Below are 26,869 nucleotides of genomic sequence, written 5' to 3' on the forward strand. Positions count from 1 at the left end.
CATTTCTATGTTCACCTAGACACCAGTAGAACGTGGAACAGTATCCCTTCCACACCCAACGTTTCTAATGATAGGACTTTGCATTATGGAAATTGCCAGGGAAGCCTGTAAGACTTTACACATGAGAGAGCTAATTCCAGGCTAACTTGAAACAGCCAAAATAGGAACTAACCTAAGCAGCCAACAATAAGGGACTATTTATACAAGTTGCGGCAGACAGGATTAAACACTAGAGATACCTAAAACTTTAAATGTAGCCAATAGAAAAATAGGCATATGATGGACAAAGTAGAAAATAGAGGTTAGAGAATATTTATAGCATCAGTTTCACTTTGAATTAAAGACGGATAATTTAGCTATCGAGTCATGGAGAAGCCTGTATTTTGCAGAGGTTATATCTAGTCTGTAGGCTGTGGGAAGGGTTTTCATGACACACAATGGAGCACGCATGCAACCAGACATTTGCAACCACGGTGTTGTATGCACCTCATCGCAGTCTCAACCAGCCTTAGATAGAAAGTATTTATAGGAGCTGGAATGATGACTCAGTTAAAGAGCAAGTATGGCTGTTTCAGAGAAAGCTTAGCTTTAGTCCCTGTTAATATTGGGTGACTCAAAATCACCTGCAACCCAAGCTTTAACCTCAGGGGCCCTCAACATGCAACCCTTTAATACAGTTCTTCATGTTGTCGTGACCCCCCCCCCATGAAATTATCTTTATTGCTATTTTATAACTGTAATTTTGGCACTGTTATGAATCGTAAGGTAAATACCTGATATCCAAGATACCCCCCGCCCTCAACAGAATCACGCCCTATGGGTTGAGAATCACTGCTTTAGGCTGTGAGTATCTACATCGGTCTTTGTCAGGTGCTGGCAGAGCCCCAGAGGGGACAGCCATACCAGGCCCCTGTCTGCAAGCACATCTTAGCATCAGCAATAGTGTTGGAGTTTGGTGTCTGCAGATGGGATGGATCCCCAGGTAGGGTGGTCTCTGGATGGCCTTTCCTTCAGTCTCTGCTCCATTTTTTGTCCCTGCACTTCCTTTAAACAGTAACAATTCTGGTTTCAAAATTTAGAGATGGGTGGGAGAGCCCTCACATTTTTTTTTAACTTGCAAGAAATAAGTTTTAGACAAAAAGAGGGCTTGTTACCAGGGGCCATATTATCTTTTAGCTCTTCTTCCTTCCTTCCTTCCTTCCTTCCTTCCTTCCTTCCTTCCTTCCTTCCTTCCTTCCTTCCTTCCTTCTTGATAATAGCAAATGCAACATTTTAGTATTCAGATTAAAATTTTAGGACATTTCTGAGCACCTTATAATTTTTACCAAGGGAACAAAGAAAGAAACTGAGGGGAGCCATCTTACTGTGGCTAACATAACATGTTTGATGTTTACTAATGAAATCTGTTTACCTTCATAACTGTATAATAGGGCCATTAAAGACAATAGATACAGTAGTTTAAAAGTAATAAAATTTACAACAAAGTGTATTTAATTTGAAATTGAATTGCCAGCAAATGGGTGTCCTAATGAACCCCTGTGTCAATGCAGCTCCAACCACATTAAGGGAGATAATTTGTATCATAGAAACTGAATCAGCAGTGAGACCCCAAAAGGCTATTCCTCTGATGGGGGTACAGTCATTGTCACAGATGGCCCTGCTGATGGAATTAAACTTAAGTCAGGAGAAGTGGGAGATACAATTCTTCGTAATTCAAATGCACTTGGGAAAGCAGACACATGATGTCAGGGTTTGAGAAGCAAACAAACAAACAGAAAAGTCAACCATGAAGAAGAGTCTAGAAAAAAGAGAGTACATAATTAATAAGAGGACAAGAGCCCAGGGAGCAATTTAAGGAGAGAAACAAATCTTGATCTCTGTCTTTTGCATTAAAGACAGGAAATGTGTATCTCATTTCAGCTAAGCATCTATTTTAAATAAATGTTTTTTCTCAAGGTTTCGTGAACAGTTTGTAGGACCAAAGAAGAATGGGTAGAAAAAAACTGAAATGACAAGACATCTTATCACATACATATGGCCCTCTATATCTGTGGCTTCTGCATCTATGCATTCAACCACTAATGGATAGAAAATGTAGTCAGATCTGTAGTGGCTTTAGCTATACTGAGCACCTTTGCTCTGTTGGTATGTTAAAGAAACAATGTGGCATAGCAACTATTTACATAATTTTTACGTTCATTCAGCATACTAGTAAGCCAGCTACAGCAGTGGTTTTCAACCTGTGGGTCTCTACCCTTTTGGGGATCAAATGACCTTTTCATAGGGGTTGCCTAAGAAAATCAGAAAACATAGATGTTTGTATCATGATTCATAACAATAGCAAAATTACTGTTATTAAATAACAAAAAATTAATAATTTTATGGTTGGAGGGAGTCCACACAATGTGAGAAACTGCATCAAAGGTTCTCAGCATTAGGAATGTTGAGGACCACAGCTCTAGAGATTATTTAAAGTATATGGTAAGAGGTGGGTCTAGAAAGATGGCCCAGGGATTTAGAAGGCTCACAGGTCTTGTAGACAACCAGAGTTTGCTTCCCAACTCCCAGGTGGGTTGGCTCAACCCTTAGCTGTAACTGGCTGCAGGGGATCTGATGCTCTCTCTGACCTCCAAGAGAATCTGTAGTCACAGGCCTGAATTTGCATGTACATCTATGCACACACACAAAATTAAAATGAAATATTGAAAAATACATAGTCTCTGTGCAAAGAATGTATGTATATACCATGATGTGTTATATAAGGGGCAGGAGCCTCTGTAGATTCTGGTATTCATGACGAGCCCCCAGTCTACTTCTTTCAGATCAAGGAAGACAACTGTGTTTGATTTCCTGGTTATTTCTGAAACAATTGACATTTTAACTGTTGGGAGCTCGGGACGTTATATAACATGTCATATATTTTATGGGGCTCTACTTCAAAAAACCATGTTTAATCGTGAGCAGCACCTTCAATGTGCTGTTTATTTAATTCCTTGTTAATCCAAGAAGAAAACAAAATCAGACTATCTTGCGGATCTGAAAAAAAAAAAAAACGCTTTTTCTTCATGCTCCATTTTCAATGTCTTTTCTTTCTTTCTTTCTTTCTTTCTTTCTTTCTTTCTTTCTTTCTTTCTTTCTTTCTCTCTCTCTCTCTCTCTCTCTCTCTCTCTCTCTCTCTCTCTCTCTCTCTCTCTCTCTCTCTCTCTCTCTCTCTCTCTCTCTCTCTCTCTCTTTTACTTCATTTTTCCTACCTGCTGCAGAGCTCCGAGTCAGCTGTGCACTGCAGACGGGAATCCTTACACAAAGGCTAGTGACACGGGGCAATGCTCATTTCCAGAAAAGACTAAAGAATCTGGAAGGACAGAAGGAACTTGCTGGAAGGTGAGCACTCTGGACTGACTTCTGCTGCAAAATGTCAGAGGAAGACGTCCATTGTGTGGCTGCCCTTACCTGTTCTTTTCCTCCTAAGGGTTTCTTGAGAGAAAGCAGGCCTTACTAAATGTTTTTGATGCTAATGCCGTACACAGGCCAAATGCTGCCCATGGAAATGTCAACGGCATTCCTCAGCACAGGGTGCCAATGCCAGTATGACCAGGCTCAGTCTCAGCTGCCCGTTGGAGGTAGGCTTGCCAAAATGCAAATGACGCAGGCCTGAGATTTGATGAATCTTCTTTCCCCTTCTCCCACTTGGCCTGGCATGTGCTTGACGGAGGTTGTAAATGCAAGAGAGATTGTGGTATAATTCCTCAGACTGGCACGTCTGCCCCCTAGTCACCATTCGATTATCTTCCAAATTGCTGTGTTTCAGAGAGATAAAGATTCTTTATGGCTTGCTGACTTGAAACAACCACAAGAGCCGGCACAGAGATGGCTAGGCGACCATGCATAGTAATTCTATTGGTAAATGACAAAATCTTTGTTTGTATGACATTTTCAAAAAAAAAAAAAAAACATTACTACAGAAGATGAATCTAAAACACAGAATGTCACATTTGGCATGCAAAACTATCACAATATATTTCAGTATAAAATTCATAGAGGCGTTTAATTTAGAATGTGTTTAATAACTCCGTCTGCCTGCATCAGTAATCCTGCCTTGGGGTCGAAAAAGATTGTCTTATTTATTCAGATGGTGTTAATTTTCAAAAAAAATATTTTTGGAAACCAAAATATTAAGGTTAAATCTTTGTTGTTAATTAAGATTTTCTAATTAAACCAAAAAATAATTGTTATTCTGATTACTTTTTAAGTATGATTTGAATGGGAAACAAAAGAAACGGAACGACTTTCTTTGTTTACTTAATTCTAGAAGCATATTATCTGTACGAAAATATGCATTATCTCAATAAATTCTTGGCAGGATTAAGAAGTCTCTCTTCTGTAAACTGTAGATTAACCTGGTGGTACCCCTATCCTGGGATGATATTATTTGTGATTGAAGCATAAAGTACTTCAAGGTTGAATTACTCAGGGACTTGTGAGTAAGTCTAAAATAAAACTTAATGATATCTGAATCCTCAACAATCTTGCTTAAGTGTTTACTTGATCTGAAACAATAGTTCACTTAAAATCATTAATTTATATAAACTTGTGGGCAATTACGGAACATGGAAATGGCCTGTTCCAGTCAACTTTGAATGAGCAATGAAACTTGAATGCTCCATGAAACATTCAGTCCTGTCTCAGTTACATGCTATGGGCGGAGACTCAGATCTTGATATTTCCCTCTCTCTTGTTGTGGGATGGGCTCTTGTCGGAAGCCTGTAGGGCAAGCTGACATGCTGAGAACATGTTGGATCAGACAAGATGTAAGTCTTCCATGTTTTGCAGGTCACTTATCAATGTGGCGTTATTATCTGTGATTAGTAGTGTTTATGATCTCCGCCTTTCTCATGCCATGTGTGAGGCTAGCTGCTGGGGTTTCACATTCCCCAAAAATCTTAGCAGGCCTGCTGTGTGGTTTCCAGACGTGTTGGATTCCAGCTAATTCCATCTTACTATAATAGATTAATGGTTTCTGATGGCATAGCTTATTAACATACCATGCTTAAACACTAGTTAAACTTTCCCTCCCATCACCGGGGAGTTTGCTTTTTGACCTCTTAATTATACATTGTAGGTCCTTGTCTGTTATCATTGCTAATACCTAACAATTACAGGTTGAGTAAAAATAATTGTCTCCCTTTTTTTACCCTCTGAAAAGCCCATTGTTGCTAATTGCTTGGTTTTACTCAGTTCCTGTGTAATTCAAGAACTCCTCCTTTTATGTAGGGTGAGCAGCCTCAGTTGCCTAGTCTACAAATACAGATCAGATGTATCAGGGGCCTCAAGGACAAGGCTCCCCAAGGCTCCTACCTCCTCCGAGTATCTCTGCTTAGTCAGCTGGGGAGCTGTGCCTCACAGGAGTGTCAAACTGAGCAGCTGAAGACAAGGACGTGCCCAGTTCTTCATGGTGGCAACTTTTATGATGTGGGGCTCTATTTCCATGAAAGCCTTTCTGTGGTAAGCCAACCTTCTGTGCACATGTGCATAGACATTCTTTGCATTAAATGAGACTCTGCTGTCACTATCTGCTCACCATCTCTTTCTATCCAGAATCAACCCACTGTTCTCAACACAAAGGATCTTATTCATATAATCTTCTATGATCTCATTCACTTAAGTGTTCAATAAACATTTACTATTGGTCTATTTGTCTCTCTGTCTTTGCTTTACTATCTATCTATCTATCTATCTATCTATCTATCTATCTATCTATCTATCATTATCTATCTCTATATCCATCATCTATCTATCTATCATCTCTCTATATATCTATTATTTGTCTCTTATCTATCATCTAGCTAGCTAGCTAGCTTTCTATCATCATCTATCTATCTATCGATCTATCTATCTATTCCAACCCTATTGCAGGTAAAGAGATATTTAATTCTGTGTTCTTTATTTGTTAAGAGTGTAGTATGGATTATTGATCTTTCTGTGTTCAGGGTTTCTTGGCAAACAACACTAACACATGTGGCACATGCGTATGTGTATAGACATCCAGGAGCTAGAGGAACTGTACATATAGTAAGCCACAGGTTGTCCTGACTATTCAAATGCATTCTGGAAAGAAGGGTGCTAGGAGAAACCATAGTGGGCGGAGCTAGAAGTGATCCTGGAAAGGAGGGTGCTGGGAGAAACGATAGTGGGCGGGGTTAGAAGTGATCCTGGAGAGGAGGAGGACATCAAGTTCAGAGAGAAGCTGTGGAATAGGAGCAGTGAAGCCAGGTTCAGCTCTTCCTAGAACATCTGCCCTGGACAGATGGTGGCTTCCTGAGCAGGTAAAGTACGAAGAGAAAGGAGAGTTGATTAGTCATAGAAGCCCAGGTTGCACTGCTGTACTGGGGGCATGGCGTTGACTATTCACAGAAGAACTGCCTTTTATCCTATTAATTTGAATTAGTATAAAAATCATCAGAATTGACTCCGGTACTAAAGGATAAGGTTCAAGGAGAAAATATTTTTTCCCTACCTGGAAACAGAGTTTCACGTTGTGCTTTTCACTAGCAGATGTGTTAATGCAACCGCCCCCTCCTTTTTTCTCTGTAACTCCATAGCAAATTGTGACTATGAAAACCCAATAGCGTCGATCAAGACCATTAGACAATAGAGTAATTACTCTGTCATTCAGAAGAAGATAGGTAGGGGTTAGAAAAACAAAAACAAAAACCAAAGACTAGCATGACCCATCAATGGAAGATGAGCACTTAACAATACATGCAATAAAACATAACAATACATGCAACAACTGTGTGCATGCATGACTAGCTTTAAACAAGTTAGACTACTCACTGACATAACAGCCAGGACATCAAAAGCTGCTTTGAAAAAGGAATGTAAGAATTCATTGTGGGGAAATGCTTGTGGAAAAGGGACCTTAACTGACAAGATCAAATAGAGGGAACAGTCTATTATGGGCCTAATTGGAAGATGGTATAGTGAGGTTGTCCTACCAGAGGTATGTGCAGAAAGATGCCTTGCCAGAATCCAATAATACCCCTTATTGTTGTTGTAATTATAAATATTATAAAATTATAAAAAATTATAAAAAAAATTTTCCCACTGGGCTTTTATTTTAATTAATATGATAAGTGCTTATAGTTCAGATAACTTTCAAATTAACCTTTGGTTAAAAAAATTTAGGCTAATATACTTTTTATTTTTTTCTTCACTACATGATCCCCATACTCTACAATTATATTCTTTTGGTCCATTTCAAACCTTCTTGTTTTTAAACATTTTTTTTTCATTGAGGTGTGCTAGAGTTTGTTTTTATTACCTGTTTTTGTTCAACTGACCATTCTCTCTCAAGTCCCTGGGTAAAAATGTGAACTCTGGATGTAGGAGCCTCACCTATTCTTGTTGGCTTTGCCAAGGGTATCCAATATGAGCTGTTGAGTCATTGTTATGGTCCATGTGTGGAGTGGTGTCTTTTCGAGTTTGAAAGCCTTGATCTACAGAGTAGAACTATTAAGCGTTAGAGATGGTGGGCCCTTTAGAGGCAGAATACAGTGGGAGGCCCTTCATCCATTGAGGCTCCACCTTTGAAGGGGACTGTGAACCCCACTTTCTTCCTCTATTTTTGCTTTCTGGTTCATGAGGTAAGTCATTCTAGCCATGCCCCACCCTGGCACCATGATGTGCTGCCTTGTCAGAGGCTGAAAGCAGTGGATATCACTGAAGTTGGACTAGAACTTCCCAAATTAAGAGCCCAAGTCACTATATGAGCTAATTGCCTTGGGTATTTCTTTACAGTACTGATATGCTGACTTGAATACAGGGTAGGCTCTGGCCAAAGTACCAATAGGAGGAGTTACACCATGCAGCTCTGGAAGGATACTCACTGCAGGTTAAAAAGAGTGAGGCTGCAAAGATTATTTACAGCGCCAAAGCTGCACTGAATCTGTAGGACAGGCTGCTGAGTCCTGTGATGAGAAAAGCATTTCCCACTCCTGCCAGTCAGAGAGGGAAGCATCCTCGAATGGTTAAAAGAACAGTCCTAAACATTCTGCATGTGTCAGAAAATAAAATCAAAACAGAATTACCTCCTCCCATGGGTAGGAAAATATACTCTTTAGCAGGCTGTCAAAATAACATTGAATTGTGTCTGTCCCTTAATATTCATGCACAGCAGAATCTGGGAATCTCACACCTCAAGCAAACAAATAAAACCCCACTAGGCTACTTCACATTCACATTCAGAGAAAGAGAGAGAGAGAGTGTGTGTGTGTGTGTATACATATATATACATATATATATATATATATATATATATACATTATACATATGAACAGCACAACACTCACAACAAAAGACTAAAACAGGAGAAGCACCTAAAACAACCATTACTTGTCAGGCAGGAGGAGTCACAAGAGCCTTTCTGCTTCCAGAATGTGAAAGGATGCTGTTGGAAGAAGTCCCATTTGCTCTGTCAGAGTCACCCCAGTAACATCAAGTTTTCTCATTAAGCGTACAACTCTGCCTGCTGGTCTCACTGCTACCGTTTGTAGGAGACTGACGGTTAAAACAGTGAGTTTCCAAGCAACACACTGTAATGTTATTTCATTTATTTACTTAAATTTTATTTATTTATTAATTTTTTTATAAACAGAGACTCATGTGTCTCATGCTCGTGTCAACTCATTACATAGCAGAGGATGATAACTTTGAACTTCGGATCCTCCTGTCTCCATCTCCAGAGGACTGAGATCCCAGGCTTGTTCCACACACCTGGTCTATGGTAGTACTAAGGTTTGAATGCAAAGCTTCATTCCCAGCACCAATTTACTCTACCAACCAAGCTATACTCTCAACCACAGCATCATAGTTTTATAATAGTGAAAATACTTTCAGAAAAAAAAAACCCACAAAGCCATGCCTTGGGTTTGTAATGAATATTGAGACATTTGAGACATCTAGTTCATGCCATTTAAGGAACAAGTCAGAGAGATCCATTTCTTTTCTTACTCCACGAATGGAAGTGATTAGCTTCCCTAAGGCAGCTGGAGGGCTCAAGGTGCCATTCGTGTGCTAACTCGAGAGAGATGACCATGTATCAGGAACAAAGAAGGCATGGCCTAGGTAAAAGAATAAGGCCTAATTGCAGGAGACACACTGAGTCTGAGGATGTAGTTACATCACATGTCTGTAAGGTTATCTTACTGACTGACCTTTAGCAAGGACACAGTGTCACAGTGTCACAAGTGGTATACCTTTGGTATCAGGCTGAGCCAGGAGGCTAACACTTGAAGATTAAATGCAACAGCAAGTGCTTTCAAGATGTTGCGAGGGTTCCTAAGGGAGGCAACAGATGTGCTGGTGATGTACTGCTCCAGATATCCTTGGTACCAATTCCATATCTAGTGTCTTGTTGCTGTTCTTGCCTCAAATTAACAACTTTTTTTAAATTTTTAATATTTTTATTACATATTTTCCTCAATTACATTTCCAATGCTATCCCAAAAGTCCCCCATAGCGCCCCCCACTTCCCTACCCACCCATTCCCATTCTTTTGGCCCTGGCATTCCCCTATATTGGGGCATATAAAGTTTGCAAGTCCAATGGGCCTCTCTTTCCATTGATGGCCGACTAGGTCATCTTTCGATACATATGCAGCTACAGACAAGAGCTCCGGGGTTCTGGTTAGTACATCATGTTGTTCCAACAATAGGGTTGCAGATCCCTTTAGCTCCTTGGGTACTTTCTCTAGCTTCTCCATTGGGAGCTCTGTGATACATCCAATAGCTGACTGTGAACATCCACTCCTGTGTTTGCTAGGCCCCGGCATCGTCTCACAAGAGACAGCTATATTTGGGTCCTTTCAGCAAAATCTTGCTAGTGTATGCAAGGGTGTCAGCGTTTAGAAGCTGCTTATGGGATGGATCCCTGGATACGGCAGTCTCTAAATGGTCCATCCTTTCATCACAGCTACGAACTTTGTCTCTGTAACTCCTTCCCTGGGTGTTTTGTTCCCAATTCTAAGAAGGTGCACAGTGTCCACACTTTGGTCTTCATTCTTCTTGAGTTTCATGCGTTTAGCAAATTGTATCTTATATCTTGGGTATCCTAAGTTTTGGGCTAATATCCACTTATCAGTGAATACATATTGTGTGAGTTCTTTTGTGATTGTGTTACTTCACTCAAGATGATGCCCTCCAGGTCCATCCATTTGGCTAGGAATTTCATAAATTCATTCTTTTTAATAGCTGAGTAGTACTCCATTGTGTAAATGTACCATAATTTCTGTATCCATTCCTCTGTTGAGGGACATCTGGGTTCTTTCCAGCTTCTGGCTATTATAAATAGGGCTGCTATGAACATAGTGGAGCATGTGTCCTTTTTACCGGTTGGGACATCTTCTGGATATATGCCCAGGAGAGGTATTGCTGGATCCTCTGGTAGTACTATGTCCAATTTTCTGAGGAACCGCCAGGCTGATTTCCAGAGTGGTTGTACAAGCTTGCAATCCCACCAACAATGGAGGAGTGTTCCTCTTTCTCCACATCCTCGCCAGCATCTGCTGTCACCTGAATTTTTGATCTTAGCCATTCTGACAGGTGTGAGGTGGAATCTCAGGGTTGTTTTGATTTGCATTTCCCTGATGATTAAGGATGTTGAACATTTTTTCAGGTGCTTCTCTGCCATTCGGTATTCCTCAGGTGAGAATTCTTTGTTCAGTTCTGAGCCCCATTTTTTAATGGGGTTATTTGACTTTCTGGAGTCCACCTTCTTGAGTTCTTTATATATATTGGATATTAGTCCCTTATCTGATTTAGGATAGGTGAAGATCCTTTCCCAATCTGTTGGTGGTTTTTTTTGTCTTATTGATGGTGTCTTTAGCCTTGCAGAAGCTTTGTAGTTTCATGAGGTCCCACTTGTCAATTCTCGATCTTACAGCACAAGCCATTACTGTTCTATTCAGGAATTTTTCCCCTGTGCCCATATCTTCAAGGCTTTTCCCCACTTTCTCCTCTATAAGTTTCAGTGTCTCTGGTTTTATGTGAAGTTCCTTGATCCACTTAGACTTGACCTTAGTACAAGGAGATAGGAATGGATCGATTCGCATTCTTCTACATGTTAACAACCAGTTGTGCCAGCACCATTTGTTGAAAATGCTGTCTTTCTTCCACTGGATGTTTTTAGCTCCCTTGTCAAAGATCAAGTGACCGTAGGTGTGTGGGTTCATTTCTGGGTCTTCAATTCTATTCCATTGGTCTATTTGTCTGTCACTATACCAGTACCATGCAAATTAACATCTTAAACATATTAACCTGCTCTTGCTATATCATAAGGTAGAGGTGGTCAAAGAAGATGTTAAGAGAAAAGTAGGAGTCACAGGTCCCTCAGATCACATGAGCAATACCAGCTACTTAATATTAACATAGTTGGTCAAGTTCATTTGTGGATTCCAAGCTCAGGCCGGAAGATCTGAGTGCTTGCCTGAAGATTTTTGAATATATCCTTGGTGGAAACATCAGGAACCCGCTTGTCTTCTGCTGACACTTATCCTGGAAACATTTCAAATAAAGAGATTTGTTCTTGGTATCCATTAATAGCTTACAGATGTAGCTCTTTGGGAGGAAATATGCCACATGACGTACATGCCTTTTGACTTCTAGTTCTGGCAAGATGATGGGCTAGGTTAAATATTTAGGTTATCTTAGTCTACTGTTCTGCTAGAGTCAGGGCTTAAAAGGCATACTCATTTTCAGATTTTCATTCTATAAAGATTCTCGAATCTATTGTACATGCATGCAAAAAGCTTGGGAATATATAAATCACTCAAGAACAGAACAGATAGCATCGTGGATGAAAAACAAACAAACAGATAAAACAGAAAACAAAACAAAAATCAAAGAGAACAGTTGCAAATTAGGCAGTGGTAATGTGAGGAAGAGAAGGATGAACGGTCAGATTTGGCTACCTAAAGATTTGGAATGTAACACCCATTTATGAGTCAAGGGTTTATGATTATTTTATAGAGAATTTCAAAAGTTTTACATGATCCAATAAATAGTATCCAGAAGGAACAGAAAAGACCAAAAATGAAATGAAATGAAATGATCCAGGCATTGGGCCAGAGGTACCTCAAACATTGGATTTCTTTTCTAAGGCTGCCATGAAAAGTTCAGGTTTGTTTGTTTGTTTGTTTGTTTATTTATTTATTTTTGCAAAAGCAGGCAAAGTTTTATGTACTTCTCATGGATTTTAGCAGGCTTAAGAGTTCTTCAGTTTGTAGATGTTCACCATGATCCTTACCACATCTTCCCTGTGTGTAAGTCTGTCTGTCTCCATGCAAATAACTCTTCTTTATAAGGACATTTCCATGTTAGGTCATAGCCATATTAAAAACACCATTATAATTTAGTTAAATTAAAAAATCCAATTTCCAAATATGGCTGTTTTCTGAAATACTTTAAGTTAGAAATAATAGAGTGTTCAGCCTATTTCTGTAGGGGAGACTTAATTCACTCTACAATGAATACATTCTTACTAGAAGCTTTGTAAAAAAATTAGCAAAATGACATTCAAGGTCAAGGAAGAATGCAGGAATAAGTGATATTTTCCATCTTTTCTTAGAAATATGTTTGAAATGTTGTCCAGGTTTCAAAAAGTCATGTTAGAGGGTGGGCCCTTTCTATTAGAATTTAATAAAATATTTGATGACTTCAATCATTTGAGTTGCAAAAGAAAAATAAAGGCTCATATAATGTAAATAACTACAGGATTATATTTTCATTAATTAACCAATAAGAATTTAGGGTGAAGGTCCCAGTGAAGACGCCAGCATCTTTCTAGTTTCCCTAAGACAGACAGGACAGCCCAGGAGCCCTGCCTTGAGCCATTCATAAATGCACAAAAAAGTGAGTCATGCTTAGTGCTGCCATGATCCAAAGTTACAGAAAACATTGGTGAGAGCACTGAGCAGATGTGGGAAGAAAAACTGTAGTGACCATTATAGAAAACATCCATAACACCAAGAAGATATAGCAAAACCATAGCTCTCTTTCAGAACTTTGGTGAAGGATGTCTTCAGTTGTTTCTCTGCTTGGTTTCTAAGACATACATGTTGCTAAATAAATAGAGCATTTTTAGGGATTTATAGGAGATTCAAAGAGAAAGGGTATCAAAATTACTTTTAAGAACATAAAGTCAAATATAAATTAAGATTTTTGACCATTATTTTCTTGTCACATTAGCTTGCATGATAATTCTTGTTGGGTGACATTTTAAAATATCATTATTGACCTTTGGCAATGGTAACTGAAGAAACTTCTGTTAATTATTAGCTGGAACTGTTATGCTTGCAATTCTCAGTATCGTTGGGTATGGGGATCAGCCAACTTATAAAAATAAGGATACAAATAATAGGTTAAAGAAGCAAAAACAGCAAAACTCAGGCAAAGAACATTGATTAATGAATTTTTAAAAATTCTTAAAGGTCATGTGCTGAAGTTTGGCTGAGCCTCGGGCAGATCTAATGAACGTGACCAAGCCCCTCTGTGTGCAGCAGGTAACCCGTGCTGACTCGGAATTTGCTGACATTACAGGGTTATTATTTCTGGAAGGATGCAGCATTCTGGAACAATTTCTCTAATGATTCCATTAAGACCATGGTTTCCTTCAATTTAGGGTAACATATTCTATTTTTCCCATTACCCCAAAACACAGAGAAGTGTGTCTAGGATAGAGGGTTTGTGTCAGCCAAAGGAAAGGAGAAAAAAATCACTTGATTTTGATGGTACTTAACCCCATTTTGTATTTGATAAGCACATCTGTTTTGTGGATCACATGTCAGTGTGCGAGATTGTTTAAAGTCAAAAAAATATTTTGGTTTAAAAATTATTAACTTATGGCAATCTTGAGGATCCCTTAAAGTAGCCATAGGTGGCTGCCATTGTGTGAGGGGTACTTTAATGCTCAGACCAAGGAAAAGTGTCTATTGGACTAGGGTCTCTGAGAACAGAATGGGGACAAACGTTTCCAGATGGAGAGTCCGAGAGGAGGCCTTTGGTGGTCATTTATCATGAGGGTCTGCTTTTTGCTATGACCAGACAGGGCTTGCTGTAAATATGCCCTCCAGTTGCTAAATACATCATTGGGAGATGTTCTCATAAGACATTTCTCAATTTATACTTAAAAGCAAAGAATAATTACAGGAAGCAAGGCTTGCTAGGATGTGAGCTCTGGAGTCCACATTCTGGCTCCAGACTTCCTCAGTGATAGGACGAGCCACAGTTGTTATCTCCCCTTGTCTCCGTGATCTCTACTGTAAGAGTCATCACCAGAAACTCTGTCTCCTTGAAGCCATGTTACTAACAGAGCAATGATCTGGAGTAAATGCTACAAACCTCAGCTCCAACAAGGAAGCCCAATCCCAGGATATACCTAAGTTCTGAGTCACTGCAGGGCTTATCTCCTTCCTTCCTACATCATGAGTCTTCTGTCATTTTAAAGAATACATGAGTGTCTGTGAGCACTATTGATGTTTGAATTTCTTAAATCTTTCATGTGTTTCACAGTGAAGAGTTTGTTACGCCCACTGATATCAGAGCACTTACAGTTGAAGGAAATATTGGGTGACAGCATTAGCATTTGTAATTCACACATGAGAATCTGAATTTGGGGGAAGTTTGTCAAGTTGTTCAATGTCACATAAATTCTTAGGACAAAGTTGGAAATGGAATCTTTACTCCACAATTATGGGCACTCAATTATGGTTCTCTTACTCCAGTAAGATATTCTAATTATCTAACATATACTTACCTAATATCTAATTATTGAAGAACACCTAGAGACATCCTGAAGCAAAACAATATTTCTAAGACATCATCTCACATTTTGGTTAAATCCATTGTTTAACTTCTCACTTCTGTTAGGACAAGTCAATTTTGCTGTATATTAATAGACCCTGGTCATATGTCTTCCTCCATATTCTCAGGGATTTCTCCATATTAGGCAGAGCCACCCATCACCATGAAGTCAACTGTGCTGAGCTATAACTGTATGCAGTTCAATGCTTTCTCCCAATATCCAGTTTCCCACCTGAATTGGTCAGAAGCATACCTTCCACTTACCCTTCAGATTCTAAACTCATTCATTTTACCACTGATTATATACATTAGTTTAGTTAGCTCCCAATAAGACTCCAAGGGTTTGAACACACACACACACACACACATACACACACACACACACACACACACACACACACACACACACACACTGCTTTGTACTTCAGGGCACAGACCCCCTTACAAGTAGCAGATAATCAAAATACAAAACAAAACCAAAATACTTGCTTCTAAAATGAGAGCAAAACATAATGTGAAACTATTTAGAGAGACTAGACAAATTTAGTGGCAATTCAGATTATCAAAAATATGGATTGTTTCTGATAAACAGAAAGTGAAGGAAATGTTAAGGTAATGTCAAACGACTTTATCACAATATCAGAGATTTTAAAAAATAGAATATAGGATATAGGAAAGAAACAAATCAATTCAGAGATGCTATTTTAGTATTTCTAAATTGGTAATATTTAAGAAAATAATAGTACAATTTGGTTTTACTGCTTCAGAGTCACTTCTTTCCTCTTTAAGACGGTAATATTTTGAGTAAGACTTAAGAAAGCAATTGAGCCCATACATCATTTCCTCGAGGTATGAGCAAACTCAACTCAGCTCATTCTCAAATGGAAAAGAAATTTGAGGTTCAAGCTTATGCCTAAAGAAGTTGACAGCTTCTGTTTTCTGTTGGGTTGGAAATCTTCCTCTTGCCACTTCAAGTCATCTTGTAAAATACCAAATCCACTGCCGGAGAGACCAGAAAGTGAGGCTGTGCCTACAGGAGAACGAGTGTCCAAGTCTAAACTTTCAGTTTATCCCTGACAAAGAGCAGGGTGTAGATTATCTGAGATACCGCACCCCCATAACACCCCCCCCCCACACACACACACAAAACCACCATTTCAGGACTTCCATGAGCCCGAGAACAGCTGTAAAAGATCTAAGTCTCCCAGGTGTCATGTGGGAATTTTGAATATGCATAGCTATATGCAAGCTCCTCCCCTGTTAACTGCAATCTTGATGTTTATAAAATGCAAACAGAACCTTCTCTAAATCATGTTTTCTATTTTTAAGTGATTATCACTGTTTTTGCTAAGTTATGGGAAGAAAGTATAAATCTTCATCAAGAAAATCATCAAAATCAAATCATCAAAAGTAGTTTCCTTATAGCTCTGGAACCTCATTAGCTGTATCCACACTGCCCTTCCTATTCTTGGTCATGGCCATTAAGCCTGGGTAGAATAAATTATCCACTCACTGTGTGTCTTATTCAGTTCAGGATATTATGATAAAATACCATACAATGAATGGCTTAGACAATAAGCATTCATTACCCTCAGCATAAGAGTGTAGAACAACAGAGATTAGTATCCTAGCAGATCTGTCTCTTTGGTGATCACCTTTCCTCTGGCCCAGATTGTCTTTCATTAGTGTCTGTCCCGAGCAAGCAAATATGGGAGCTGTTGACCTTCCTCTTGTAAAGCCACTAATTCTACTCCCATTCCTTCAGCTAAACCTGAATACCTTACACAGGGCCCACTTGTAAATTCCATTGTGTGTGGGCGCTGAGGCTTTAAAACATATGGTTTATAAGCATTTTGGTTCACTCCTATGTGCACATGAGTAGTAAAATTATTACGTAGATAGGCATCCTATGGTAAGAACAATGCACACAACAGGAGAGTCAAAGAGATATGCAGGGGGTGGGTGGAGAGATGGCTCGCTGGGTAAGAGGATGCACTTGACCTTCAGAGAACCAGAGTTAACCCCCAGCATCCATGTCAGGTGACTCACAACTGCCCATAACTCTAGCTCCAGGCCAGAGCCCCTGTGGGCACCCGCACTCCTGTGTGCACACACTTAGCCACAATCAAAAGTACTAAAAATGAATTTAACAAAACAAAATGTGGAAACTTGGCAGCTAGCATTTTTTAATTATGAGAGTTTTTTTTTTGAATTATTGGAAATCTTTGATGTTTGACCTTAATTCAAACGGGAGGTTCTGAACTAGTTCAAGATTATTATACTGTACACAGCCAGATAGATTAATTTTATTTGTATTACTTACTTTATTTTGTATTTTATTCATTAATCTAGTTACCAATAATTCATTGAGTTAGATAAAGAAAATTATAAAATCTTTGCTATTTCCCCACTGAAGGGCAAGGTCTATATTTTTCTCTCCTTAATCTAAGAGGACTCATTGACTATTAGCCAAAGGAATGTTGTGGAATTAATATTGTAGAGTTTTGAAGTCAATCTGAGGTCTTAATGGACTGACAACTTCCTTTTGCTGTTGTGTTAGAAATCGCTCTTGCATCTTTACCTCATCTTATAAAAGTACCATGTTCACTGCTTGAGAGACTGAAAGTGGGGCTATGGCTACAGGAGAGGGGAGGTTCAAGTCTAAACCACATTTCTATGGTCCTTGACCAGGAGCGGGTGTGGATTATATTAGACCTTTCCATTTTAGCCTAGCTATGAACTCAAGAGCAGCTGAAAGTGGTCCAATTTATACCATATAGAGAAGATAAGTCATTCCACTGAATTACACACACATATAACAGGGAAATTAGTTATACCAAACAGATATCATACTTTTAAGCTACTATGTTTTTAAATAGTTTATTAGTAGCAAGGAAAGAAAGACTCATTTAGTTCCCTCTATACTAAGTGCTATATTGTGTGTTTAGAGAAATAGTCACAGCCTATCCCTTAAAGTGGTCATGGCCTCAGTAGCTTCTGTTGACATAACCTTGTATATACTTTCACAGAAAATTTAAATTGATCTTATTTCTCTATTTAAGTTTTAAATTTTCTAAAAAGGCATCTGTATCTCCAGTGAAATAGCTTAGCCTTCAGCTATACTATCTGCATGTAGAAAAATAAATGTGGGCGATAGAAATAGAAACAGGGGATGTTATAGACTGAACTATGCATCCCCCCAAAACTTATACAGTAAAATATTGGTGCCTAACCTTGGGGCATAGCCATAGGATCTTTATTGGAATGATTAAATCAAAATGGGATAGAACACCAAGATGGGTGAGAGAGAAGGAAGAAAAATGGGTGGAAGAGAGAAGAGAGAGGAGAAATGAGGGAGGAGAAGGGAGAGGGGAGAGTGGAGAGTGACAGCCTAGAGACTCATGCTGGGCTCCTGATGGTGATGTCCTTGTATATATTCTCCTTCCATTTGAGTATGGTTAGACCATGAGGTGTCTACAAACAGTGCCTATATAATAGGTAGAAATGATGGGATGTCATCTCTGAACTTCTATCAGGGAAAGGTTGACAGGCTTTGTCTCACTCTCTCCAATGAGACAGTCCCCAGGAGACTGAGGCCCTGAGTCCAGCAGTCTGCTTTAAGAACTAAAGCTGACAAGACCACCTATGTTGCCTTGGACTCCCTGGTTTGCCTTGAATGCAAACCTACTAAGGACTTGAAATCAGGAATTCATAGCCACACCTGGATTCATGACCCACAAAAATGGTAAGAAAAAAACATTTGTTTGTAGGCTTGGATTTTTTACAACCTACTTTATAAGGGTTTTTAAACACTTTAACCTCTCTTGTAGCCTACCACCCACCAGAGGTAGTGGAAAATAAATGTTAATAGGAAATGAGGGCTGTGGACCTGTTTAGAAATACTTCTTTGGGGGATATTTGGAAGTTCATTGTCAACAGTCCAGTCCTCTAGCAAAACACCAACACGAATCAGTCGCAGCAGTCCAACTCATTTGGCCATCACCACTCATAAATCTGCAATGGCAGTTTGATCAAGACAAAACCATGAAGTGGCGAGAAGTTCCTGTAATGTCATGAGAAGTTCTTTGGTGAGTTCACAACATGCAAAGATCAGCAACATGATGGAGGGTGAACCAATATAAGAGCATTGGCTGTGAAAACGAGCAAGGCAGAGCAGGGCGAACCAATGCCAGAGACTCCTCTTTCTTCCCTTTCCCTTCCCTCTTGGTTGGAAGTCTAAATCAGAGTTTCAAATTAGACAAGCGATTACTACTTTAGCCAACTTTAAATGCAGCTAAAACACAACTTTCCAGCAAAGTGTTTAAGATAAAAACAAAAGACTGATTTGCATATAATTTATGTGACAGTGTGCTATGGGGTCATATTTATATTCTTTCCAAGCATCACATGTCCCCTCATGAGTTTGTGCCCCAGCAAAACATCATATGACATTTCCAAATGACCCTGAGGCTCTCATTTCCAATATGACATCATATGAGCTTCTGAAGAAACCAGAAATTTCCTCTTCACTTGTTAAAAGGAAGAAGCAAAACAAAACAGAAATCCTGAGACAATAAACTTTTTTTTCCTGGTGGGAAAAGAACAAGAAAAGATTACACAATGTTCACATGTATCTTTTATTATTAAAATAAGCTTATTTTGTGATGAGTGTTAGGGAGACCATGATTTTGGCATGAGGTTTTACCCTATGGTAGGGTAAACATAGGAACTATAGATGCTATAGAGAAAACTTTCTCTGAACTCACCGAGAAAGCAGACTACTTTGAGGGTGTATAGAATTTTAAAAATTGTGTCAGCCAGTTAATATTTATTTATCAGTGTGACAAGGTATCGTTTTTATAGTGGTAGATGGGCACCATTTTTGTTTCACTGGAGGGAAATCCAATCTGAATAAAAAAGTAACTTTTCATACATGACTTCTAATCCATGCATGTAAATCAAACTGAAGATCTATTATTCATTATTTTAAAAAATGGCATATTTTTATTACATTGAGAATGAAACACAAATACTGTGAAAAATTTAGTGCCCTTTCTGGAAATTTTAAGACACTCATCATGTCACCATCTAGCTGGGGCTTGCTCTCATTTTTAAAATATAGCCACAAAATTAATAAGCTTGAAGTTTTGTGTTAGAAAAAGAGGGATGCTCTATTTCAATGAAACAGGCAAATTTATTTTTTTATTTAAAGCTTCCTAAATACTTAAGATGGGAAAGCACCCCAGTAGTGCTCAAATTCCAATATGTATATAAAGAATATAGTTCATATCCTTGTCATTATTCATCATGTCCACAGTGTTCTTCCCTCAAGTGCTTTCTGAAAATGGTGTATATATCAGAAACTGATTAAAATGACCCGAAGTATTAATTCGTAAAATATGATGAACCCAACACTTTGCAAGAGGTGATTTTCTGCGTGACATTTAATATGTAAGAAATGATTTTAATAACTCACAGGAAGGAGTGGTCCTAGGGAATCCAGACCCTGAGCGTGATTGCATTTATTGATTATTAGTTATTACCACTAATAGTCCAGAGACCTCTCATATATTATATTTTGTGACTTTAGAGCGTTTCCCCTTATGTCAGTTGTTAGAAGGCCCTTTTCTCAGCTCTTAAAAGGACCATGTTATCCTGTTGAGGGAACCCAGGACTTGTGGAAATGTTGGTGGCCACATCAGTGAGCTCTAGGTGTTCAGTGTCATCAATGACTTTTCCTGACTTGCTCCCTAACTCACACTCTCAAGCGACTGCATATAATTCTCTAGATGAAGGGAGTCTAGTTCTGTGTTTGCCTCACTCCCTGATTCCTACCCAAATAGATTTTAGATACAAAGGATGCCTGTCACAAGTCGATCTCTGGGATGAGAAGTAATGGAGTCCTGGTTTTGCTAGCATTCACTGTCATGACAATCATAAACTCCTTTGGCCAAGTCCTTGCTTTTAGGAAATGGGAATTGAACATCTAATTCACACCAATATCATAAGCCTTAAATGCGTTGTGCAAACAGATTACCATAGTTTCAAATAAGAGATGTTACATTTTTTCTTTCTTTTTCTTTTTCCTTTTCCTTTTCTTTTTCTTTTACTTTTTATTTTTTTTCCTTCCCTTTTTCTTTTCCTTTTCCTTTTCCTTTCCCTTTTTCTTCTTCTTTTTAAAAATTTTTTTCTTTAAGAAGTCTGGTGAGTCTTTTCCCTCCTAACAAATATCCCACACTCTTTTGATGCTATTGTGTCTCAATTTCTTGCCTCTAAATGACATGAAAGGTTTGTAAGTCCATCAGTACAAAGTCCCACTGGCAATATATTCATGCATCTCCAATCACCCTAACAAATACCTAAGACCGTCATTATTCCTTGCTGTTTGGGTCCTGTGGCGACACAGCACCTATGACAGGAGCATGAGCTGGAACTAAACTTCCTGATTCACAGCTGGTGAAAGACAGAGGAAGAGAGTGTGGTCCCACAGCCCCTCCCTCCATCACGTTTCCAGAGACCCAAATTTTCTTCCTGTATGTCCAACTTCTTAAAGACTCCATTTCCTGATAGAGACAAACTAGAGAACAAGTCATTAACATGTGAGACTTTGGGGGACATTTCAAATCAATATGAATTATTATTCCTCTGATGTGATAAGCTAATAATAATTCCTTATTGCCTACCTTTTTTTTTTCTGTTATATCACTATATACCTAAGAGCCACCATCAAGAGGAATGTGAGAACCTAGTTCCTTGCTGAGCCCATTTTACAGATGAGATAAATGGAGGTAGGCCTTTCCAAGATGATTAAAGTGAGCCTCAAAACTAGCGTAGATGTTCCACCAGACTCTCAGCCTGTTCTAAAAGAAGCAGAATTGAAATACTTATTTTCTTTTCTTTTTCTCTCTTTCTTTTTTCTATATTATAGAATCACTCCCCTGTTCCTTTAATTTTTCTTTGATTTTTTTTTTCACAGACTGGATTCTATATCTAAAATCCAAAGTATCTCTTTTCACTCTTTTGCTGTCTGTCTCTGAAGAGGCAAGCTCCTCGTCGTATAGTAAAGCGGCCCTTTGAACAGGGCTGCTTTACTGCCCCATGCCCACAGGTAGTTACTTAACCTCAGGCATAAGCTTCCTGAAAGTGGAGACTTCATATTTCTATGAAAGTTCTCTGGTGGAACAGAACCAACCGAATGTAAGTGGAACTCCAAGAAGAGATTTACTTAATTGGTTCTTATGGTCAGAGAAGGACAGTCTCACAATGGCCATATGTATCACACATTTACCCGTGACTTCTCACTTCCTCTGCTTCAGACAGACCTACATGCCAATCATTTCTAGAAGCACCCTCACAGACACACCCAAATATGTGTCAGCTTAACAAGCAAGAATTATCCTCATAGGCCCTCTTTGTTCCCTGCTGTATTGCTGACATCTAGAAATGTAGCCATATCCGTGTGGATTTCCAAAGTAAGCCCACAGATGTGAGAATTTCAGAGTACCCGCAACACCTTCAAAGAGACTGGTGAGCTCCTTTTGATTGATTTTTTTTTAATACTAGAGATTAAACCCAAGAGCTTGAGACAGTTATGCACCTGCCCCACCAAGAGGCCACAGTTTTAGAACAACCTAAAGTGTCTTCTTTTAAAAATGGTGTTTTATGTAAATGTGCACATTTAAGTTTACTGGGAATTCTGCATTCTTATTTTTGTCCTTTGTGTCTGTTCGTGTGCACTGTATTCGGAGTTCAGAATGTCCTAGTTACAGAATAGCAATTCTTCTTCCCTTCCCATGCAATTCAACAATCAAATCATTTTGAATTCTCTAAAGAGGAGGATCTTGCTTCTGTTTGAACTCACTCACATTCCCAGGGAATATGTTTCAATATTTCAACATCTATACAAAATGCTTTACAATTCCTTTTATGGTATTAATTTTCATATGAACACCATGTGAAGTCACCAAGGACTGAGTAGGGCAAAGAATTTCTCCAAGGTCACCTAGCCTGTTAATTGCAAAGGACTAGCTTGGCTATCTTTCCCCATCCACATCTGATTCTCACAAATACTAGCCAGCAGTGAATGACTTTGAGTTGATGAAATTTCCAAAGCTTAGGGAAGGGGCAGGAACAGAATTCACATTCAACACCCACCCCCACCCAAACATTACCAAACTCAAGGACAAATAAAGATCAACGAATAAAGTGAATCAAAACCTGTCACATCTGTGCTGGCTAGTTTTTCGTCAACTTGACACAAGCTAAAGTCATCTGAGAGGAAACTTCAATTAAGAAAATGCCTCCATAAGATCGGGTTGTAGGTAAGCTTGTAGGGTATTTTCTTAATTAGTGATTGGTGGGGGAGGCCCCAGCCCATTGTGGATGGTATCATCTCTGGGATGGTGGTCCTGGATTCTCTAGGAAAGCAGAATGATCAAGTGAGTGGGAGAAAGTCAGTAAGCACCATACTCCATGGCCTCTGAATCAGCTCCTGTGTCAGTTCCTGCCCTGTTTGAATTCCTGTCCTGACTTTCTTCATTGATGAACAGTGATCTGGAAATACAAGCCGAATAAACCCTTTCTTCCAAAGTTGCTTTGGTCATGATGTTTTATCACAGCAATAGTAATCTAAGCAACAACAATATCCCTGCCTTAGGATCTTCATCAACCTAGATAGATCCAGATCACTGACTTTAGCCTGCAGAGTGTGTTTTGTCCTTTGTTCCACTTTCTGTTTTTATCCTGTGTTGCTTGCCTGCTTCTATATTCATTCCTGTCTCAATTTTTTTTCCTGAATATATCAAACTCCTCCTTCCCACAAGACCACTAAACTCAGTGATTCTCAACCCCTCCCCCCCAACATTATCAAACTCAAAACAAATTAAGATCATTGAATAAGACAAAACAAATCATGTCACATGTGCTGGGTAGTTTTATGTCAACTTGATACAAGCTAAAGTCAAAGACACAAAGATACACAAAAGACCCTGCTTAAGCATGTCTTCCTTAAACTTTGACATAGCAGTAGGTCTTGGTGCTGTTTCTGCTTTAAGCAAAAGTTTCTGAACATAACACACACCTGTCATATTTTAGTGCCTTATAATTTATGATTTCAGTATCAATTAAGGTAGACCAAGCCTTTATTACTATTGATGAAATCATATTAGTCAATTGTCTATTGCCTTACCACCAGTTTTTAGCTAATGGAAGTTTCTTATGCAAGTGTCAATGTTGGGCTTCATTTACAATAATTGACATTTAATGAATGCAAAAGAAACAAAAACATCAGACACAGTTGTTGATAGGAGTTAAATTAATAATTTGGTAGCTGAGGAAATCTATTTTTTATTGACCTGTGAAATGGGCAGACGTCAAGCACATGGGAGGCCTGATGTTTAGACCAATTGCCACAGTATGTGTGCAAGAGTTTTGTGAAATGCAGAGTGCCTCACTGACACTGTCTTCATCATTATATGTCTTTGGTGTGATGGGGGCTGCCCAAAGGGAAAACGTTGATTAGCAGTTACTGCCCAAAGTTTTCTACTTTCCAAATGATATATCTACATGCTCCTTGTAAAGCCATTTGTGGCTAATTTGTTGGTCTTTGATCTAATCAGACTGCAGATGTTCAGAAACACCATCTTTTCGTGCACTGAGGCTCACTCACTGGGGTTTGTAAAAGTAATGGGCTGTGCCCAATTTTCCCCCAATGTGTTCAACTCTCAGGGACGATGAAGGGAAAGATCTGTCTTTTGCCTAACAAGGAGAAAAATGAAAAAAAAAAAACACAACTTTTTATTTCTCAATTAAAAATAAGAATAAGAAAGGAAATGATGAGGAAACAGAGGAAAGACTGTTAATCCCAGAACTGAATTTTCCAAATTAAAATATTCAATTAAAATTCTTCCATCTCTATAGAGTGAAATGTTCGTTTGAGTAGCATGCAAAGAGATGAGTTACAACAGGCTGAGGTTGAGCTCAGGCAATGGCATTGCAGATCATTGCATAATAAGATGATAGCCCATGAATTTTCTCTTCATCTTGGTCATGTTTCATGGAGGGTGGTGAGAAGGTCATATGGTAAATCCTGCAATTATTCAAATAGGACTCAGTCTGATTTTAGATGAAAATAGCATTGTCGTAATTAATCAGGGAGCTTAATTGAGGAGAGTTCTTCAAAGATACATAGGTCTGCCTTGCTTGTCTTGCATCTGCATGGGGTAGTGAGTCAGAATGTTAGCTGAAGAACCTAAGGACCAGCTGATTCATCACTCAAAGTGTTGTCCATTGGTTCACTCCTACACGTCATGGTTAAAATGTAAGAACAAATCAAATAGTAACCAGCATTTAAAATAAGTAATTCTTATGCAAAACAAATATGGGGGGGAACTATTGCTCTAAAGCCTTCAGACTTTATTTAGAGCATTAGAGATTTTTGAATGGCTAAATTAATTGTGGAGAAATTGTAGAATTAGGTGCAAGGTCTTTAGGTTTGAGATCATAAGACTTTGCTCTTTATTTGGGGAAGATTTCTATTTGGAACGAGTGGCTTATACAGTAGAAGGTAAATTCAGTCTTTTGGAAAGTTTTGTTGCTTGAGGACACTTGATTTTATGGGAACAAAGATGTTTTGACTCAGTATGTTCTAGACATATTGTAGATGCCTGAACCCAAAGTGAGCAACTGGAAGACAGACGTGTGGAAGAAGTGGCCATGATGCTCACTTTGTAAAAGTGATGAAGAGAAGCTGGTGAGACAGAGCAGAATGACCTTGAGGACTCTGGGTGACTTTTTGCATTGCTTCCTCCTATTTACAGGATGGATAGCTCAGATAGCTCTCCAAGACCTAAATTCAGATCTGAGCTTTACCTCACACCTTTTTGGGGATGTCAGTGAACCCAACTTCTCTATACCTAGTCCAGGAGTTTATAAAATTGGGTCCATATTAGAATATACTTCCTTGGATTATTGTGACTGTTAAGCTAATGATGATGGAGTGCTTTTGAAAGAAATGCCTTGAGTTTAGCAAACTCAAGTGTTAACTGTTGATATTATAACAACATTTGGGATTAGGGACTTGAAATAATATTCTAACACATAGACTTTGAACACTTGTATTCAGGGGTGCAGGGAGTGAGAACCTATTTTCTATTCAGAAGCTGTGTAGTTGTAATTCTATGGGCTTCTTTCCTTTTTACCTAGGTCAGAATAAATTTCCAAGAACAACGACTTTTTTAAACCATATAGCAGATAGGCAGGGGATTAGAGCTAATTCATCTATATTTTAAATTCATGACTGGGAAAACTGGAGGAAAGAGAGAATAGCACTATAAAACTCTGTCTGATAGTCTAGATGACCCTGGGCTCCGTATCAATCCCCAAGCACCTTTCTGAGCTGTCTGCTTCCAAAGGAACATTTTGTTATCTCTAATGCAAATTAAGCACTGATTGACTTCCTTGCCTCCCTGTAGTATTCTCAACAGAGCTTAGCTTGGGAAGACATCATTTAGTTTATTTCCATTCTGTTTATTTGTTACCATTGCTTCTTTCCTTGCTCTTTATAGATAGTGACATCAAGATCTGAAAATGCTACTCAGGTTATTTATTCAGAGAGAAGATGGAATTTAATCTTATGTTTATCTGATGCCATACTTCCAACTCCTAAGATATACAACACCTCCTTTAAATGAGAGAAATAATTACACAGAGCAGGATGGACGGTTTGGATTCAAGTATCCTATACAGTGTGTTTAAAGTCTACATAATCATTTACATTGCATTAGGAAGAGTCAAAGTCATAGGAGATGTCCTATGTGCAACTCATGAATTTCCCAGTGTTTGGTCTACTAGGTGAAGTACATATTACATGAGTATGTACAATATTATTTACTCTTAGCTTCACATTGACCAAGAACCACTAATTCCTCATATCGAGTGACTTAGGATCTTATATCTTGGCACATTAGCAGAAAGCTGAAGATCAGAAAACCAAGCATCCTAAGCCTGGTGATTCC

General features: G+C 38.8%; 1 protein-coding gene across 1 annotated transcript in view; it reads left to right on the forward strand.

Moving 5' to 3' along the window:
* LOC110308510 (uncharacterized) overlaps nt 1–26,869 on the forward strand; it is a gene marked incomplete at its 5' end in the record, with an annotated part of 288,808 nt that overhangs the window by 67,090 nt on the left and 194,849 nt on the right. Inside the window, 2 exon segments of the mRNA XM_021180950.2 lie at nt 3,261–3,381; nt 5,272–5,502. Coding sequence (XP_021036609.2) covers nt 3,261–3,381; nt 5,272–5,502 — 352 coding nt within the window.

This window comes from Mus caroli, unplaced genomic scaffold (assembly GCF_978045245.1).
Source record: "Mus caroli unplaced genomic scaffold, Mus_caroli_1 scaffold_15, whole genome shotgun sequence".
Lineage (NCBI taxonomy): Eukaryota > Metazoa > Chordata > Mammalia > Rodentia > Muridae > Mus > Mus caroli.